Source organism: Garra rufa, chromosome 18, assembly GCF_049309525.1.
Source record: "Garra rufa chromosome 18, GarRuf1.0, whole genome shotgun sequence".
Classification (NCBI taxonomy): Eukaryota; Metazoa; Chordata; class Actinopteri; order Cypriniformes; family Cyprinidae; genus Garra; species Garra rufa.
Genome location: NC_133378.1, coordinates 21989681 through 22008991, shown reverse-complemented (window position 1 = coordinate 22008991; position 19311 = coordinate 21989681). Strand labels below are relative to the sequence as shown.

At 34.3% G+C, this 19311-nt stretch overlaps 1 protein-coding gene across 1 annotated transcript; it reads left to right on the top strand.

Moving 5' to 3' along the window:
- Window positions 1–2572: 2572 nt before the first annotated feature.
- Window positions 2573–7483, top strand: LOC141291605 (zinc-alpha-2-glycoprotein-like). Its single transcript, XM_073823765.1, has 4 exons — window positions 2573–2732; window positions 5208–5253; window positions 5402–5653; window positions 6862–7483. The coding sequence occupies exons 1-4, from the start codon at window positions 2715–2717 to the stop codon at window positions 7242–7244; spliced, it is 699 nt and encodes a 232-aa protein (XP_073679866.1). The 5' UTR covers window positions 2573–2714; the 3' UTR covers window positions 7245–7483.
- Window positions 7484–19311: the final 11828 nt, after the last annotated feature.

Genomic DNA, 19311 nt, shown 5'->3' with positions numbered 1-19311 from the left:
TTTTTTGCACCCTCAGATTCCAGATTTTCAAATAGATGTATCTCGGCCAAATATTGCCCTATCCTAACAAACCATACATCAATAGAAAGCTTATTTATTGAGCTTTCACATGATGTATACATCTCAGTTTTGTTAAATTTAACCTTATGACTGGTTTTGTGGTCCAGGGTCACATATGTGAAATAAGTTTAGCCCAGAATGTGTCTGTGAAGTTTCAACTTAAAATATCCCACAGATCATTATATCATTTTGAAAATGCGAATTTTGAGTGTAAGCAGAAACATGCTGTATTCCTGCATGTCTCTTTAAATGCAAATGAGCTGCTCCCTGCCCCTATTTCCAAAATAGTGTTGTGCCTTTACAGCTTATACCTCAGATACTCTGCTAAAAAACACAATTTTAAGCAATATTAGTTTACACTTCTGATATACAGTTTTCTGAGCGCACACATCCGATGCACATGCACAAAAAGGGGCTGTTACAGGGCATGTGAGTACTAAACTAAGCTCTTTCTTTCATGTCTTATTACGCTTAAACTGTCAAATACACACAAGTTTGTGATAAAAACACACAAGTTACAAAAGTTGGTTATGTCTGTGGAGGTACAAAGAGCTGGGAAAGAAATTGCATGTTTATATTAGTTCTGTGTGGCAGCAGGGTAATATAAAGTAAATAAATCAATAAATCCACTGCTCTCTTGTCTCCTCTAGTGTTTTGTGCTTATCTGTGCAGCTAAAGACCAAACAGTTAGCATGCTTTGCTTTAACTTTTGCTATGGCATTAGAATATGCATTAGAATATTACATATGTTGCATGCGAAAAAAAAAAAAAAAAATCAAGTTCTGGGTTGGTAGATGCAGAGGGACCCGATTATAGCACTTAAACATGGAAGTCGTCAGATTTTCATGAAATGTCACCTTTAAAAGAAAACATGGAAAAGTGTGAAACACCTAAAAAGATAACATAGCATTCTTTTAACTCAGGGTTAACAATGACCCAGAGCCCAGAGTTTATTTTCTTATCATAAGGCCTTGCAACTCAGGATATTTTAGTTTCAAAGAGCCCTTTGAAACATTATGAATCTGACATGGCTTGACATAAGCACTGGTTTTGGGTCAGCCAGTTCACAAAGTTCAAACGGAGACAGCCATTGTCTGAGCAAAGCTTGACCAATCTGATCAAGCAAGCGTCCACACCACCATCTCTTTTTATGTCCTCATCTCGGTCATTTTCATTATCCACAGTGACACTGTCATTGAGGCTCATGGCACTGAATGAAAGAGCACCTTCTTGTGGATTAAATGGAAACTTTTACACTAACAATGATGGAACAATATGACTCAGACTAATGGAGAGGCCCATTCCAACTATGTTGGTGAGGAGCCTCGTGTTCCTTCATGAGTAGAGCTGAACCCTCTTTTTCATGTGGTCCAATTAGAGACATGTCTTGTCTGCCCTTCGAAATCTGTCAAACAGATAATGAGGCCTTCACAAAGCATTCATTGGGAGCCTGATGGCAACTAGGCATCGAAAGCCCCTGTGCAATGGGCAGAAGTCCCACTTCTGCCACAACTTTGAATATCCATCTTGGTGGCCTGGATCAGCTGCAATGCCTAATAGTAAGTCTAAATGAAAGTGCTTTTTGTGTTGGACTTTAAACTGAAGGATTTGGATTAGGGTTATAATCATTAATCCTTTTGAATATGTAGGATTACAGTAAATATTATATTTGGAGTCTTAAAAATGTACTGCACCATGCACAAAAAATGCAGATCTACCAAACAACATATAGAGGATGTAAATAACAGCATGGCACATTTAATGTACTACTGAATATGTTGTTCTGCAAACAAGTGGAAGCTGCTAAATCATATAAAGAAGGACTTTGTAAGCAAGGAAGAGAACACTATTCTAAAGTTAATAAGTGGTAAAGATACATACAAGCAGTATTCATTAAGATATCAGCCTAATATTTCATCTACCTGACCAGAAATGATAAGAACAAACACAAATGTTGTCAAGATTCTTGCCCTGGTTCAGTTTGGCCAACCACAAATGCCTTTAGCTCCTCAAACAGTTTTTTGCACTCTTCTTCTTGATTTGTTTTAACTTTTGGCAGTCTATAGTACTCCAAATGTTTTTCCCGGTCAAACCGATTAGTACAGGCCAAAACATGACAATAATTGACCATTTTCAGCAGCATTAATCAGCAAAATATGCGAGTTTCGTTCAGTTCAGTGGCATTGTTTACGTTCATATATATTTAATTGTGTATTTGACATCGGTTACACTTAAATGTATACACTTAGTAGGCCTATATAAAACATATCAAATTAGGGGTCAGGTATCATATAGGGTAAAATAAAAGTGCTTGAAGACAAATCATGTATTAAAGAAGTGTATTTTCACTTCATAATTAAACATTTTAAGTAAAGGTTTCCCCTACTGTTTACTGTTAATTCTCCATCTGGGTGGGACTGTTTGACGGAGGAAGTAGGCTACGCAAGAAGGGACAGATTACGTCTCCCCTTCTATTGTTACAGAGAGAGTCTCTCCGGTCTAGCCACTGAGCTTCAGTCTCTTATTCATAAGGAATAATATTTTGTATAAGAACCCTGCTGAGGGGAGGGAATAGAAAACAAAGTGACAACAAAAACTGGACTCGGAGATGTCAGGACTCCCCACGAGCTGTGGGAATAGCTGGTGACAAGGCAATGTTGTTCTTCCTCCCGGTAAGCACACATGCAAAAATAAACTCTGCTGTACACATTATAATAGACTAAACAAGTCTTCCTATAACTACCTCAGTCACAAAAAGACAGTATTTTTCGTTTTTTTAAAAAGACTAACAAGGTAATGATAGGTAACTGAACTTATATAGCACTGTGTAATTCTGCCCTCTAGTGAACAGAAATGTGTAACTGCTAAGAACTTGTTGAAATGGGTAAGTTTTTTTTCATGATAAAACTGCTGTTTTTAAATGAAACGAAACAACTCTCAGGGAGTAAATACCATAAATAGTCGTAACAGAGATTATTTATAGCAATCAAGTTTTGTGTCATTTCACTTGAGCAGAAATCACATGATTACTGTGAAATGTTGTAAAAACAGAACTTCCTTTTTTGCGCAATTATTTAGCCATATTTATACAAACTGATTTGTCATCGTTGCCTGTGTAACCAAAGCCACTTTAAATTTAGTCAGTAAACCAAAACCAAACTGGTATGGGTTTAGTTTGAAAGCATACTAGTTAAATGGGCCTCAAACATATATGGACCACAAAAACAGTCGTAAGGGTCCATTTTTAGGAAGTAAGATTTATACATCATATGTGACCCTGGACCACAAAACCAGTCATAAGGTTACATTTTACAAAACTGAGATGTATACATCATATATTGATATATATGATTGATATTGATATATGGTTTGTTAGGATAGGACAATATTTGGCCGAGATACAACTATTTGAAAATCTGGAATCTGAGGGTGCAAAAAAATCAAAATACTGAGAAAATCACCTTTAAAGTTGTCCAAATTAAGTTCTTAATGCATATTACTAATCAAAAATTACATTTTGATATGTTTACAGTAGGAATTTTACAAAAAAATCTTCATGGAACATGATCTTTACTTAATTTCCTAATGATTTTTGGCATAAAAGAAAAATCTATAATTTTGACCCATACAATGTATTTTTGGCTATTGCTACAAATATACCCCAGCGACTTAAGACTGGTTTTGTGGTCCAGGGTCACATATAAATAAATAAGCTTTCCATTGATGAATGCTTTGTTAGGATAGGACAATACTCGGCCCAGATACAACTATTTGAAAATCTGGAATCTGAGGGTGCCAAAAATCTGAATATTAAGAAAATCGCCTTTAAAGTTGTCCAAATGAAGTTCTTAGCAATGCACATCACTTATCAAAAAATAAGTATTGATATATTTACGGTAGGAAATTTACAAAATATCTTTATGGAACATTGTCTTTACTTAATATTAAAAAAAAAAAAATTGGCATAAAAGAAAAATCGATAATTTTGACCCATTCACTGTATTTTTAGGTATTGCTACAAATATACCCATGCTACTTAAGACTGGTTTTGTGGTCCATGGTCACATATGTTCACATTTCATAATTGTAATTTTTTTTTTGTTATCTAGTAAAACATTAGGCTGTACATGTATGTGTGTGTATATATATATATATATATATATATATATATATATAACCTAATTTGTGTACTATGGAAATTGCAATATGTTTTTTCAAACATTTACGGTCAAATCTTGTATTTTTTTTATTATCTTAGAAATTAATTTAACATTTTAATATGAAAACTGCCATATCACTTTAAATAAAACACACAAAAAAAACACTATTGGAAATAATTTTTTCTATACATTTTATAAATACAACATCGTTTTAATTAATTTATTTTTTAACAGTTTTAATCATGACCGACAGTAAAGCTATGACACCTACACGAATATGGAAAGCGTCTGACCAATAGGATTTCAGAAGTTGACGCTGTATCATAGTAACATCTGAGGCTGGGTTGGTTATACTGTACGTTTATGGTGGCTACCTGTTGGAAGCGGCCTCGAACAAGTTAAGATATTACCAGACAGTGCATCGATCTCAGGATGTCTCAACAGTCTCACGTTAATATTTACGAGATTCTGGTAAGACTCCAGTTCGTGTTCTTTAAACTGTGGCATCGAAAACAAAAGTAACTGCACTGCAGTATCACTGGATGTTCAGGGCTATTAGCATCGATACACGATGTCAACACGAGCAAAACAGGTTTGGCAGCTTACCTAAATAACTTCAGTATCATGTAGCCTTTTTGCAACTCCACTACAAATAAAATACTTGCTAAAATATTGTGCATTAGCATTTATACATATGCCAGCATGACAACATGTCATCAGCATCTGTGCAAACCTACCTGCAGTAAATAATGACAGGTTCCTGCTCTGAAACGGTTGAAATTATTCATGTATGAACAGATACAACAAACCCAGATCTGATTATTAATATATTAATTTTCAGTTTAATTTTTTAATGGCTAACTGGTAGTATGAACTAAGGTGCTGATGAGAGATCCGTCTGCAAGAGGTACTGTAGGTGTCTGAGTAGAATCAATATATTTACATTCTATTCATTTTGTTTACATATTTTCCTGAACATTATTACAGTTCTTGTTGCTGTCCTCCTTGGTGACTTTGCATACGGAATACTCTGGTGGGTTGGCAAGTATGCATATTACATTTTTGATTAAATATTAAGCAATCAGTGGGAGTAATATGAAGTATTTATAAACGGTAACACCCATTATATTCACAGTCACATGAGCAATGTATAATTTTTTCTTGTCTTTTTTCCCCCACAGGGCATCACAGTTTGGTCATATATGTGACGTTTGCTCCTGGACATCAATATTTACCAAAATACTCATCATTTGGCATGCTTGATGATTACAGAGTGTTTACTTATGACAGCACCTCTGATACATTTTCACATCCTTTTGGCCAACTGGAATCTCTGTCCACTGTCTGGAGAGATCTTAGGGATTGCACAAACTTCAAAACAGGCTATTTCAACCTGTTTTCAAGATATGCTAATTTAACCTTGGGGTTGAAAGGTAGGTTTCAATAAATTTTTCTAGAAATATGCGAATACTTATTATACTAACAATATTAGGATAATATTCTACACATACATGATTTTGTGCTGTAAAAATGTGCATTGTATGAGGGTGTTTTAGTGATATAATATTGATGTATGCTGTGGGTACATGGTATTGCCAATAAAATAAACCATAATGTTCCACATAATTTCTATAGATGTCTAAGAATTTGTTACAGTACACAAAGGCATCTATCTAGTCAAGAAATGTGTCATGTCATGATGCTTTAAACAGTAGGTGGCGTAGTGGCCTTGTGAGAAAGCACCAATCTTATTGAAATTTAAATAAGCAAATTTATTTATTTTTTTGCAATTCTGACTTTTTTTTCTCACAAATGCGAGTTCGTATCTTGTAATTCTGACTTTTTTCTTGCAATTGCGAGTTTCTATCTCGCAATTCCAACTTTTCTCAGAATTGTGAGATATAAACCCGCAACTGCAAGTTTTAAATTTAAATTTTGAGGGGGAAGAAAACTGATCTGTTCTCAGAATTGCAAATGTATATCTCACAACTCTGACTGTTATAAAGTCAGAATTGCATGTTTATATCTTGCATTTGTGAGTTTATATCACAATTCTGAGGGGAAAAAAAGACAGAATTGAAAGTTTATCACACTATTCTGAGAAAAAAATCTGAAGTGCAAGATTCTCCCAGTTCTGATTTTATAACTCACAATTGTGAATTTATATCACAATTCTGAAAAAATAAAACATCAGAAGTGCGAGTTTATGTCTCGCAACTGTGACTTAACTTGCAATTGTAAATTTATGTCATGCAATTCTGAGAAAAAAAAAGAGCCAGAATTCGAAGTTTATATCACGCAAATCTGAGGAAAAAAGTCAGAATTGCAAGTTTATCACGCAATAAAAAAAGTCACAAGTGCGAGTTTGTGACAATTGCAAGTTTATATACAATTCCAATTAAATACAGAATTCTGACTTAATTTCTCAGAATTGTAATATATAAACTCACAATTCTGAGAAATGAAGTCAGGAGAGAAATCCTAAATTGTTTTTCTCAGAATTAGTTTTGGCTTATTAATAGAGACTACAATGATGCAACAAATTAGTTCTCCCGTATATAATACCATAGTGGATAGTAGGAATGAAAAAGATTACTAAAAAGATTCTAGTTCTAATTACATGATGATTTTGTATTTTCAGGTCCACTCTTGCAGTTAATGTATGGCTGTCAGCTGAGCCATAATGGAACGTCAAGTGGACTGTATCATTTTTCAGTCAATGGAGAGTACAGCCTCTCTATGGATATGGACAACCCTCAATGGTACTCATATTTGCCACAAGATCTGGACATTAAGAACATTCTAGACAGGTTTGAACTCTGGAATCAGAATAATCTCATATACATTCATCGTGATTGTGTTCCTCGACTCAAGATGTTCTATGAGCACAGTAAGCCAATACTTGACCAGAAAGGCAAGTGTGTTTGTGCATGTTTAAATGTATCCAGTGTTTACAGATATTCATGCATCCAACTAGATTATATACAGCTTGATAAACCAGAGAACTTAGTGTACTCAGCTTAATGTATTTATGTAATCTTGCTGATTTTGTTTGTGTTATCTGCTCATACAGTTCCCCCTAAAGCTGTGATCAGGCACAAGCGTGCTGGAGCTCTCAACTGTGTGGTGACAGGGTTTTACCCTAAAGATATCACCGTAGAGTGGATGGTTAATGGACAGCCAGCCTTAGATGGGATATCAACAGGCCTCCTGCCAAATCATGACCAAACGTATCAAATTCAGGTGACAATTCTGTTACCTGATGCTACACACAATTACTCCTGTCAAATAAACCACAGCAGTCTTCAAGAACCGATGGTGATTACATGGGGTAAAATCACAAATGTTGCTTTTATAAAACACTATTTTAAAGGGAACCCTGGGTATTAAGATTTATATAGCTCAATATAACAAATTATGTCTCTTACTGAAATATGTAGTAGAAAACCTATGAAGGATTTACGTCATTTGACAAATCCTTATGCTTTCATATTATTTTTTATTTCAGTGATGTCAAATGGTTGCACTACGTGAGCTACTGGCACCACCTGTTGCTTTTTTTTTACTGCAACAAAACTTGAAACACACGACTTGTAAAATAAAATACTGATACAATGCCACATTGTGTGGCTTTTGGCATTCATTTTCAGTCAAAGGGCAACAAGAGAAACGATTGAAGGCTTTACTGCTTTCCTAGTGATGAGAAAAGAATGGGAAGATGCCTGTGGATGACTAAAAAAATTCTTAAAGATCGACATCTTTGTTTTCTCCACTTTAGTCCCGATGCCTTTGAGGCTTATAGTACACCACAGCTACTAATAGAGCTTACAAATGGCAGAGATGAGAAATGCTAGATAGTCAACCATAGTCCAAAATATGTATAAAACTATGTGGATTTTTTTCTTTTTAAATTTAAAAGTCTATCATGGGTTTTCTGCTACATATATCAGTAAAAGACATAATTTACTAATCATGTATAAGCCATAATTTATAAGCCATACCCTGGTTCCCTTAAAAAAAAAAAAACGTTATTTTATATCAAATAAGCATCCAGTTTGTTATGACGTGATTGACATTAATATGACTTGAACTTTCCTTTGCCTTTCCTCAAAAACAGATGGTTCCCAAAGCATGGCTGATGAAAAGACTTCACTGCACATTGGTTTTATTGCAGGACTTATCGCAGTGTTTATACTAATAGTAGTTATGTGTTTCATATTGAAGCGTGCCATTTGGAAAAAAAATGTATCTTTGTAATGTAATTATACATTTTATATTTAAATTATATATTTATTTCACTGTCAAGAAACTGCTGTAAATATGATATTTATATGATAAACTTTATATTTAAACTTTATACTTTATATTTATAAATTAATATTTATTATATAGTTTTGATACTTTGTTGAGTTAGGAAAGGATAAGATTCATGTGCTGACCGTTACTTCTTAAAGGGATATTTCACCGAAAATTGTATCATTAATTACTCAACCAAATATCCGTAAGACCTTTGTTCATCTTCGGAATGCAAATTAAGATATTTTTGATGATGACAGATTCACAGATGTTAAACGGACTATTTTATCAATGTCCTTACTACCTTTCATTTCTGTTTAGGGCCAGGGTCAGAAGGGTCAAAAAGATCTTAAATTTCATCACAAATATCTTAATTTGTGTTTTGAAGATGAAGGTCTTATGGGTTTGGAACGGCAAAGTGAGTAATTAATGTCAGAATTTTTATTTTTGAGTGAACTTTCCCTTTAACATTTGTTTTTTTACTTTGATCTTGCTATTTGTCAGTAAAATAGGGAAATTATGGATTTTACATGGTAATAAATTCACTGAAATACATACTTAGGTTTACTAAGCCAAATAAGATTTAATGTTAATGCTTAATTTTCTGTTTTCATACTAATTATCCATTGAATTAAGGTTAAGGTTAAGATTTTGTTCAAATTAAGTTTAAAATTGAATCAAACTTCTGTTCTATAGACGTTTTTCCTGAACACGGAAGTAAGTCCGACTCTTAAGTGAAAGAATGCTTTGCATTTCCGGTCTGCATTGTTTCTAGTCAAATTAGGGTATATTCCGAGCTAATAAACTAATGTTAAACTTATTAAAATGTTTTTAAATAGCACATGGCTCCATAGCGCCATCACTTGGCAATGTCGCAATGACCGTCCGTTGTCAGTCCCTCACTTTAATGAGTGTGTAGATGACACGAAGCAGCGGACGTTAGCTACATTAAAAACAGATGGACGCTATTTGAATGGGTTCCTATGGAAACCGGAACAGAAAAGCATTCAATCTGACGTTAGAATTCGTAATGGCGGCGCTCATCGTTTACTCAGGAAAAAGGTCTGTTAGACTATCTTCTGTCCCTAAACTGTATTACATAATAAAGCTTGTCAAATTAGTTTGTTCCATTAACTGCAGTGTCACTAATCTTGTACATTAGAAAATATGCATGAAAGGGCTGGATCATGTGATTTGATATCATCTGGGATAGAAAAGTGAACATCAACTGATGTGGGATGCCAAGCTCTGATCATGTTTCAACCAAAGATTACACATACTACAACCATGGAATTGAAAACGGCACGAAATATTATGATAACATGCTAGGCTTAGAGCATCATTTGAGAGCTACAAAGCACATGCAGCCCCATCTAATAATCTGATTAACCTCAAGCAGCACTTCCGTCCAGACCACTTCAGCACACTCAACACAGATGAAAAGGGAAACCCTGCCCAAATCAGCCTTTCTGCTGAGTTAAAAACACGTTCAAGAGTCTGTGGGAAAAATCTGTATATATATATTTATCAGTTTTAACCCAAAATCGTATTAAATACGTAAAATGTAATAGAAAAAATAAACACACTTGTACCTTTTTGAGGTCTCTGTATAGTTCTGTATACAAAATATGTATTGTATGTGTCAAAATAATTTATTATTTTTCTTTTATGCCAAAAATCATTAGGATATTAAGTAAAGATCATGTTTTATTAAGATATTTTGTGAATTTCCTACAGCAAATATATTAAAACTTATTTTTTGATTAGTAATATGCATTGCTCAGAGTCAGAACTTTATTTGGAAAACTTTAAAGGCGATTTGCACACTCAGATTCCAGATTTTCAAGTAGTTGTATCTCGGCCAAATATTGTCCTATAACCATACATAAATGGTAAGTTTATTTATTGTGTTTTCAGATGATGTATAAATCCCAATTTCAAAAAACTGACCATTAGGACTGGTTTTGTAGTCCAGGGTCACAAATATAAAATGTAGGTTTACGTACTATAAAACATTAGAACATAAATAGTATAAATGTTTTATGCAAACAGTTTGTTGATCATAATTAAATTAGCTTTTAATCAAAATATGAAGATGCTGAAAATGAGACTTGTTACCTGTTTGCTGCCATGACTCGGCCTAACCAGGTTGGTGGTCTCGTTAGGTTTGGGGTCGTCTGAGGCGGTCATGCTGACGAGAGAAAGAGAGAGAGAAAGAAGAGAGAAGGACACAGAATGAGAAGCAGCTGTCTGCTCCTCCAGTACAAAGGAAAACACAAGCCACAACCCACATCTCATTCATCACATACATGAAAACACACCCCATTACATGCTTCTCATCACCTGACGCCTCTTTCAGCAACTGAGCAAATATTTATGTCATCAGCTTTTGACTACCATCTGAACAAATCACACTGGAAAGGCTCACTAATTGTTCAGACTTATATTACTGATTATTATTACTAGGGATGCACCGATCCGTATCGGCCTATCATGCTTGCGCGTTTTGTCAGTAAAGCCGGTTCTGTAATCAGCGGTAAATGCCATCAGGTGCGTGATTTCACGTTGAGCCGTATATAGCCTACTACACACAGCCGTTGTTCACTGACGAGCTGCGCACATTCACACTGATAATGGACATTGATTTGCGCAGCTCGTCGGTAAACAACGGCTATGTGTAGTATATACAGCTCAACGTGAAATCACGCACCTGATGGCATTTATTACAGAACCGCTGATTACAGAACCGGCTGATTACAGAACCGGCTTTACTGACAAAACGCGCAAGCATGATAGGCCGATACGGATCGGTGCATCCCTAATTATTACACACATGGAGTACTGTCTAATTCAGTCAAGCTACTGGAAGTTTTTGCACTTTGCCTATTCTGATCACAGGTTACCATGACAACAAAATCATCTCCATGTACAAAAAATAATTGGTGGAAAATGGATAATGTTGGAAAATTACTAGTGCATTTTCCAGGCATTTCTTTCAACCCTCAAACACTACATATTGCAATGCATAATTCAAAATATGGTAGCATTCAACAGTTTGGATATGAATATAATAATAATAGATACTGAGTTTTAATAATGATTTTAAATATATTTTAATGGCTTTCCAGCAGCCATTACTGATGTACTCCATGCAGTGTCACATGATCCTTCAGAATTCTAATATACTGATTTGCTGCTTAAGAAACATTTTATTATTATTATTATCACTATTTAAGGCAGTTGAGTACCTTTTTTTCAACGATTTTTTTCTCCAAAGATCAACATTTATCTGAAATAAAAAGCTTTTAACATTATACACTATACCATTCAAAAGCTTGGAGTCAGTATTTATTAATTTTTGGGGGGGAGAAATTATAGAAATTAATACTTTTATAAAGCAAGGATGCTTTAAATTGATCAAAAGTGATGGTAAAGACATTTACATTGTTACAAAAGATTAAATATAAATGAACTTTCTATTCATCAAAGAAACCATAAAAATTCTACTCAGTTGTTTTCAACAACAACAACAACAATAATAATAATAATAATAATAATAATAATAATAATAATAATAAAAAAAAATTTCAGCAGCAAATCAGAATGTTAGAATGATTTCTGAAGGATAATGTGACTGGAGTAATGATGCAAAAAAATCAGCTTTGAAATCACAGGAATAAATTACATTTTAAAATATATTCAAATATAAAACAGTTATTTTAAATAGTAAAAATATTTCAAAATTGTACTGCTTTTGCTGTACTTCGGATCAAACAAATGCAGGCTTGGTGAGCAGACGAGACTTCTTAAAAAAAAAAAACATTCATAATCTTCACTGTTCAAAAACTTCAGACTGGTAGTGCATTTATATCCTATTTATTGCATATTTTATGTAATTCTAATGCATAGGCCATACATATTACCTATATTTAAACTCGTTTAACAAACAATAGAATTAAAAAATAAACATTTAGAAGTAATTCACGTGTAATTGTCCAGTCTCCATTATGTTGTTTCCACCATGACGTCGCTGGTTGGAATCGTGTGGAATCGTGTTTGGTGGGGGAACTGCTAACTTCAGACCGCTGCCCTGTATTTCATTTATAGCTGAAATATGGTGTGACTGACTTTATAACCTTCCCATAAACAAACAAGAAACAGCTCTGAGGACATATTTTAACACCCAGAATATTTATATTATGTATCTTTATGAATAAAAATCACAGTTAGTTATTTTATGCAAGGCATCTGGCATTTCCATGCGACACTCATTTAAGTGACCTGCTGCTTTGCATAAAATTAGCAGTAACAATTTTAAATAAAATAAAAAATACGCAAACCTGTATTTTACAGAAGAAATGCATCAATTCAATGGGGCTTAGCACTGCTGTTTCCTGAAGAGGGTGCAAAAACTACCTAAACAATGGGTTACTGGCATGGGAATCATTGTATGTTTTCTCTCTTCTCCTTTAACTCAAAAAAAAAATAAAAAAATACAGCTAACTGTAAAAAAATGTAATGGATCATCTTAAATTATTTTATTGCATATTTACTTTATTATACATTTAATATTAATCAGTCATATTACTGATATTATTTTAAACTCATATCTTAAAGGAGTAGTTCATTTTCAGAACAAAAATTTAGTGATAATGTACTCACCCCCTTGTCATCCAAGATGTTCATGTCTTTCTTTCTTCAGTCGTAAGGAAATTATGTTTTTTGAGGAAAACATTTCAGGATTTCTCTCCATATAATGGACTTCTATGGTGCCCCTGAGTTTGAACTTCCAAAATGCAGCTTCAAATTGCCCTAAACGATCACAGCCGAGGAAAGAAGGGTCTTATCTAGCAAAACGATCAGTTATTTTCTAAAAAAAATAAAATAAAAAAAAATTACAAATTATATACTTTCTAACCTCAAATGCTCATCTTGTCTAGCTCTGTGTGTACTCTGTGTAGAGATTAAAAAGTATATAAATTGTAAATGTTTTTTTAGAAAATAACCCAACGTTTTGCTAGATAAGACTCCTCTTCCTCGGCTGGGATCATTTAAAATCCTTTGAAGCTGCATTTTAACTATTTTGGAAGTTCAAACTCAGGGGCACCATTTAAGTCCATTATATGGAGAGAAATCCTGAATTTTTTTCCTCAAAAAACATAATTTCTTTACGACTGAAGAAAGAAAGACATGAACATCTTGGATGACAAGGGAGAGCCCCGCGCCTGCATTATTTTCACAGTAAAAGTCTAAATACGGTATTATATTGTGAATTATCACAGTTAAAACCTGTGAAGTGGTAATAATGTAATTAACTGTGAAATATTACAGTTATATCTTGTGAAATCCTGGAAAAAATTTACAGTGTACATTATCTGTAAATTTTTGTTCGGAAAGTGGACTACTCCTTTAATTATTTCTCTGTTTTGTTATTGTTGTTGTTTTATTTTAAATTAATTCATTTTTATCATAAATATTCTATTATTATTTGCTACACTATTCCCAGGATTCACAAACAAGGCATACAAAATAAAAAAGCATGTGTAGTCTGTTTTAACTGAAAGAAACTTGCACTGGCATGTCTTAAAATGTCAGTGCCATTGTTTTGTATTAAGGCACATTTATAAAATATACTTAAATGTCCTAATTGAGGTATGATCTAATCCTGGTTTAACTTGAAGACTTATATTGCTGCTACCATTAATACTGCTGTTGTTGTTGTTGTTGTTTCCAATATCTCACCACACGACAGGAGCGGTTGGCCTTCTTCCATCATGTCCGCGAATCCGAAAAAAAAAAAAAAAAAAAAAAACAGTATTATTGTTGTACAGTGTGATAAAAATAACGTTAGATTGATGTGCGCATGCCCAGTAGCGAACCATGTCTCCCTTCTAGTCTTTACCGGAAAAATCGGTTGTGTTAACAACGATTTCATTTGATTGGTAACAGCCCTATAGTGTCTCATTAAATTAAGTGAAATTATTATAAAAAATATAATATAAAAATGTGAAAAAAGGCCTTTAAATAGGCAAAAAAGGACCTGGAAATTAGTTTAAATACATTTTAGTAACTTTAGTCATATAAAATGTAATTTCCCAACAACAAAATTAGTAATTTTGGAAAACCTCTATAGTAACCACAAACAGTAAAGATGAAATGATATAACACTAATATAAGAAAAACAGAAAACTAAATAATGCAATATATACAAAAGCAGAAATACAGAGACATACAAACATATAATTGTTTAAACGAATGTTCAGATATGTTATTTACAAGTGTACAGTTTATGTAATTTACAAATGTACAATTTTCAGATGCTATGTGTCAATTATGATGTATAATGTACAGTTATGTACGTTTTAATTGTTCAGGCTGTATAGCCTGATAAGATAACTCTTTAAAGTGACATAAAACAGACTAGATTCAATTAGGTCAGAAAACATTAGGATTAATAAATATAACAATTTTATATTTAGGTGTACTATCAGTTTGTTGCAACATTAAAAGTGAAATAAGTTACTTTTAGATGCCTAATGTCAACATACATGTGTCAATATTTTAAATTTACAGATAATTATTTCATATTCCAGATATGAAAATATGTAGCTGACTTTACATCTTAAGAAAGGGAGTCTTTCACAAGGTAATCATTATACAATATTTTGGAGTTAGTGGCATAAAAAAAAATCTCTGGCTGAGTGTAAACAAACCAAATCTAAAAAAAATATAACAGCAGGCCATCGCTACACTGGAATATTTTTTTTTTAAATAAACGGAATAATTTGTGAAATAGTCCTTTGTTTTAAACACATCTGTACATACGAGGAGGATGCACACAAAATCTAAAGACTTTAATACTGTATATAAACTTGCCAGTAGATGGCAGCACAAAAACACTAAGGTTGAATTGCTGTATTTATCTCTGTTGCACATTTGGAACGGCTTTCAAAAGGTAAATTCTACTCACTTATTACTTTCTATACGGTGTATATTTGCACTAATCAAAAAATATCCCAAAGAAGTCGAGCAAATACCTCAGGGATATTCCTGTACTTAGGCTACCATTAATATTTCAGCAGGAAAGCCTTGCATAATGGATCATGTTGACGGTAATTGTGCGTGATGTCATGCAAACATTGATTATGACCTTTGAACCTTTGCGGTGTTCACTGCAGGAGATGGAAATGTTTCTTTCTAGAGCAAGCCAGACCGACAGCATCAACCTTAGATAACATGTACCAGCACAGTATGAAAACATTAAAGATAGTTGTTGAATATAAGAAATCAGTCCTGCTATTATAAATGTAAATGTCTGTCTTTAGGGATGAGAAATGAGCAGAAGGCTGTTCATGGCATGTGTGCGGCATGTGTGTGGATGGACAGGCAGCAGTCTGCCCCCATTCAGAGGAGGTGAGTGATTTACAGTTCAGCACAGGGGAGATGGATGGGAAAGGGGTGGGCGTCTTGTATATATGGGGGCAATTACAGTGACGCTGAGGCGTTTATGGCTGATAAGGAACAGCGCTGAGTGGGGGTGAGCTCTTTTTCGCCCCTGACAACAGCTTTGTAAAACGTGATGGATCCTGCTAATCCAGTGTCAGTCTTTCCTGTTCTGGAAATTGAAATGGGGTGTTCTCATTAACCGGATACACAGACCGTTTTTCAATTTAATGCTCCTCTCACTGTTTTCTTTAGGGAAACTACTATGAAAATGACAGATCATCTGTCAGTGCCATGTTGGTCATTTTGAGAAGGAATGTGCCTGTGTTTTGGCAGAAATTACGTCAGCCATATAAAGTGGATTCAGGTCACTGCATTGGCCTACGCACTTTAATCCTTACTGGATTTATGAAGAACCATTTCCTATTGCATCAGTGACATCTATTCGAATAAAATGTTATGACAAGTTTAATGCTAATCAGTCACACATCAGATTTCATCCTGCCCCACTTAATTTGATTGAGCATTTGCTGTTGGTAATCAGATCGACTCCTGCATGACTAAACTAGTCTTTTAGCTCAATTTCAGAGTCTTTTGATAGCTCCTCCTTAGAAGAAATGCTGTATATACAGTCAATACCCCTGGCAAATTCTAACTTAAAGTTACTTTTATTCAACCGGCAATTTTTATTTTATTTTTTTTTTTTATTAGAAATGACACAGACATCTCCCAGAAGATAATAAGACGATGTACAAGAGGCATCACTGTGAAAAAAATTATTACTCCTCTTTCATTTACATTTGAACAAAAAGTGGCATGTCCAAAATTATTCATACCCTTCTCAATAATCAATAGAAAAGCCTTTATTGGCTATTACAGCAATCAAACGCTTCCTATAATTGCTGACCAGCTTTTTGCATGTCTCCACTGGTATTTTTGCCCATTCATCTTTAGCGATGAGCTCCAAATCTTTCAGGTTGGAGGGTCTCCTTGCCATCACCCTGATCTTTAGCTCCCTCCACAGATTCTCAATTGGATTTAAGTCAGGACTCTGGCTGGGCCACTGCAAAACGTTAATGTTTTTGTCTGCTAACCATTTCTTAACCACTATTGCTGTGTATTTTGGGTCGTTGTCATGCTGAACTGTCCATTGGTGCCCAAGGCCAAGTTTCTCTGCAGACTGCCTGATGTTGTTGTTGAAAATTTTGATGTATTGCTCCTTTTTCATGGTGCGGTTTATTGTGATTAGGTTTCCTGTTCCACCGGCTGAAAACACCCCCAAAACATTAGGTTCCCACCACTAGTGTTGTCACGGTACCAAAATTTCAGTATTCGGTACCAATACCATTGAAAATCCACGGTTCTCGGTACCAATTTCGGTACCAATGCAAAACACAATAACATATTAATTGAGCAACACACAATTTTTTATTAATAAAGTTGAACAAAAATAAAATGTACAAAAAAAAAAAAAAAACAGTGCCATTCTTTATACTTACATAAAATGTTGTTAAAATTTTTTCCACAGGTTAAAAAAGTATTTCAAGGATTGTAAACATTTTAGTAATTAAATAACATCTAAATAAATTACAGGAATAAAAAATGTAAACAAGTTTCACCCACAAGTTGTCATATTTCTGCTTCTGCTGAAAAACATCTGTACTGTTGTCTGTTTTGGAGTTCGCTGGGGTCTTTCATGATTTTCCTCAATCTGCAGCTGTAAAAAGAAAATATAATATACTTAAGTAAAGCAGTGGGCTAAGTCTGACCAGATGCGACATTAGATCATTGACACCAGCAAAAATATATGAATTTTCAGTAAATAACAAACCTCAGCTGTTATAATAAATTTAGATAAGATTACATATATTAAGACAAGTGTCTATCACAGATGAAAACTGCAGTATTAAAAACACTTTACAATTTTCATTTATTAGATAACATTGCCTAACAATAAACAGTAGTTACATGGCAATTATTCTTCGTGAGGTTAGGCTAATTTCAACATTTACTAATGCATAAAATCATGTTAATCTGTTAAACATGAACAAACATGAATTAATGTTGTAAAAATATATTGTTCACTTACTCTAAGTTTATATTAGATGATGCATGAATTTGATCTTATTGTAAAGTATTACCAAACTAAACAGGGGATAAAACGTGTTTTATTTGATTGTACTTTTATTTAATCCAAACTGAATTCATATTTATTATTAAAAAGCTTTTTAAACCTGCTAGAGTTATCCAGCCAAGAATAAGTCTAGAACGTTTTCTGACAGACTGATATTAAGGACATAAACATTGTTAACGACACATTTGTACATTCTCTAACACATATATTTTGGATACACAAGTCATTTGTGTAAAAAATAGTAAATACATCATGTCCTTATTTTTTTACTCTAACAAATGTTATAGGAGCGTTGTTTCAAATTCATTAAGGCCAGCATATTAGCGTTAGCCGCGCTTATGCTAACGATTCACTACACAAACGGTGATGTTTATTTCAGTCTGACATTCAAATTAAAATATGCAGTAGTGTTCGTGACAGAAGCTCTAAATATGAAATTAAAATGAAACTTACCTTGCTTGAACTCTTTCATTTGATCGCGGAGTCGGTCTTTGAGGTGTTTTGTCCTTTCGAGAGAACCTAGACGACATCTTTGCAAATAGTTTTTTGATGATCTATGATGTTCGCTTTGTTCAGCCGCAAATCCAAAATATTTGGAGTAAGTCTGGCTCTTGTTTGTCAACAAGTGGATTCAGAGCCGCGGCATCAGCAGCACCACAGGTGCTTTAATGAAGAGAGCGCAACTGCGCAGTGCGTGTGTGCGCACCTTTTGTATAGCGTATCAAGAACCGGGTTGACCGGATAGTCGGTACCACCGGTACTTAAGAAAACCAGGTACCGTAACGTTTAATTTTTTTTAGTACCGACTTGGTACCGAAGTACCGGGACTTTTGACAACACTACCCACCACCATGTTTGACAGTGGGGATGGTGTTCTTAGGGTTGAAAGCTTGCCTATTTTAAGCCAAATGAAGGCTACATCATTGTGGCCAAACAATTTAATTTTTGTTTCATCTGACCATAAAACAGAAGACCAGAAGTCGTCTTTGTCCAGATGAGCATTTGCAAAGACCAAGCAGGCTTTTGTGTGCCTTATCTGGAGAAGTGGTGTCCTCCTTGGTCTGCGTCCGTGGAACCCAGCGGTGTGCAGTGTCCGTTGGACTGTCTGCCTTCAGATGTTACCACCAGCAGAGCCCAGATTGATAAGGATGGCCTTGGTGGTGATCCTTGGATTCTTTTTTTTACCTCTCTCACTATCCTCCTGGCCAGCACAGGTGT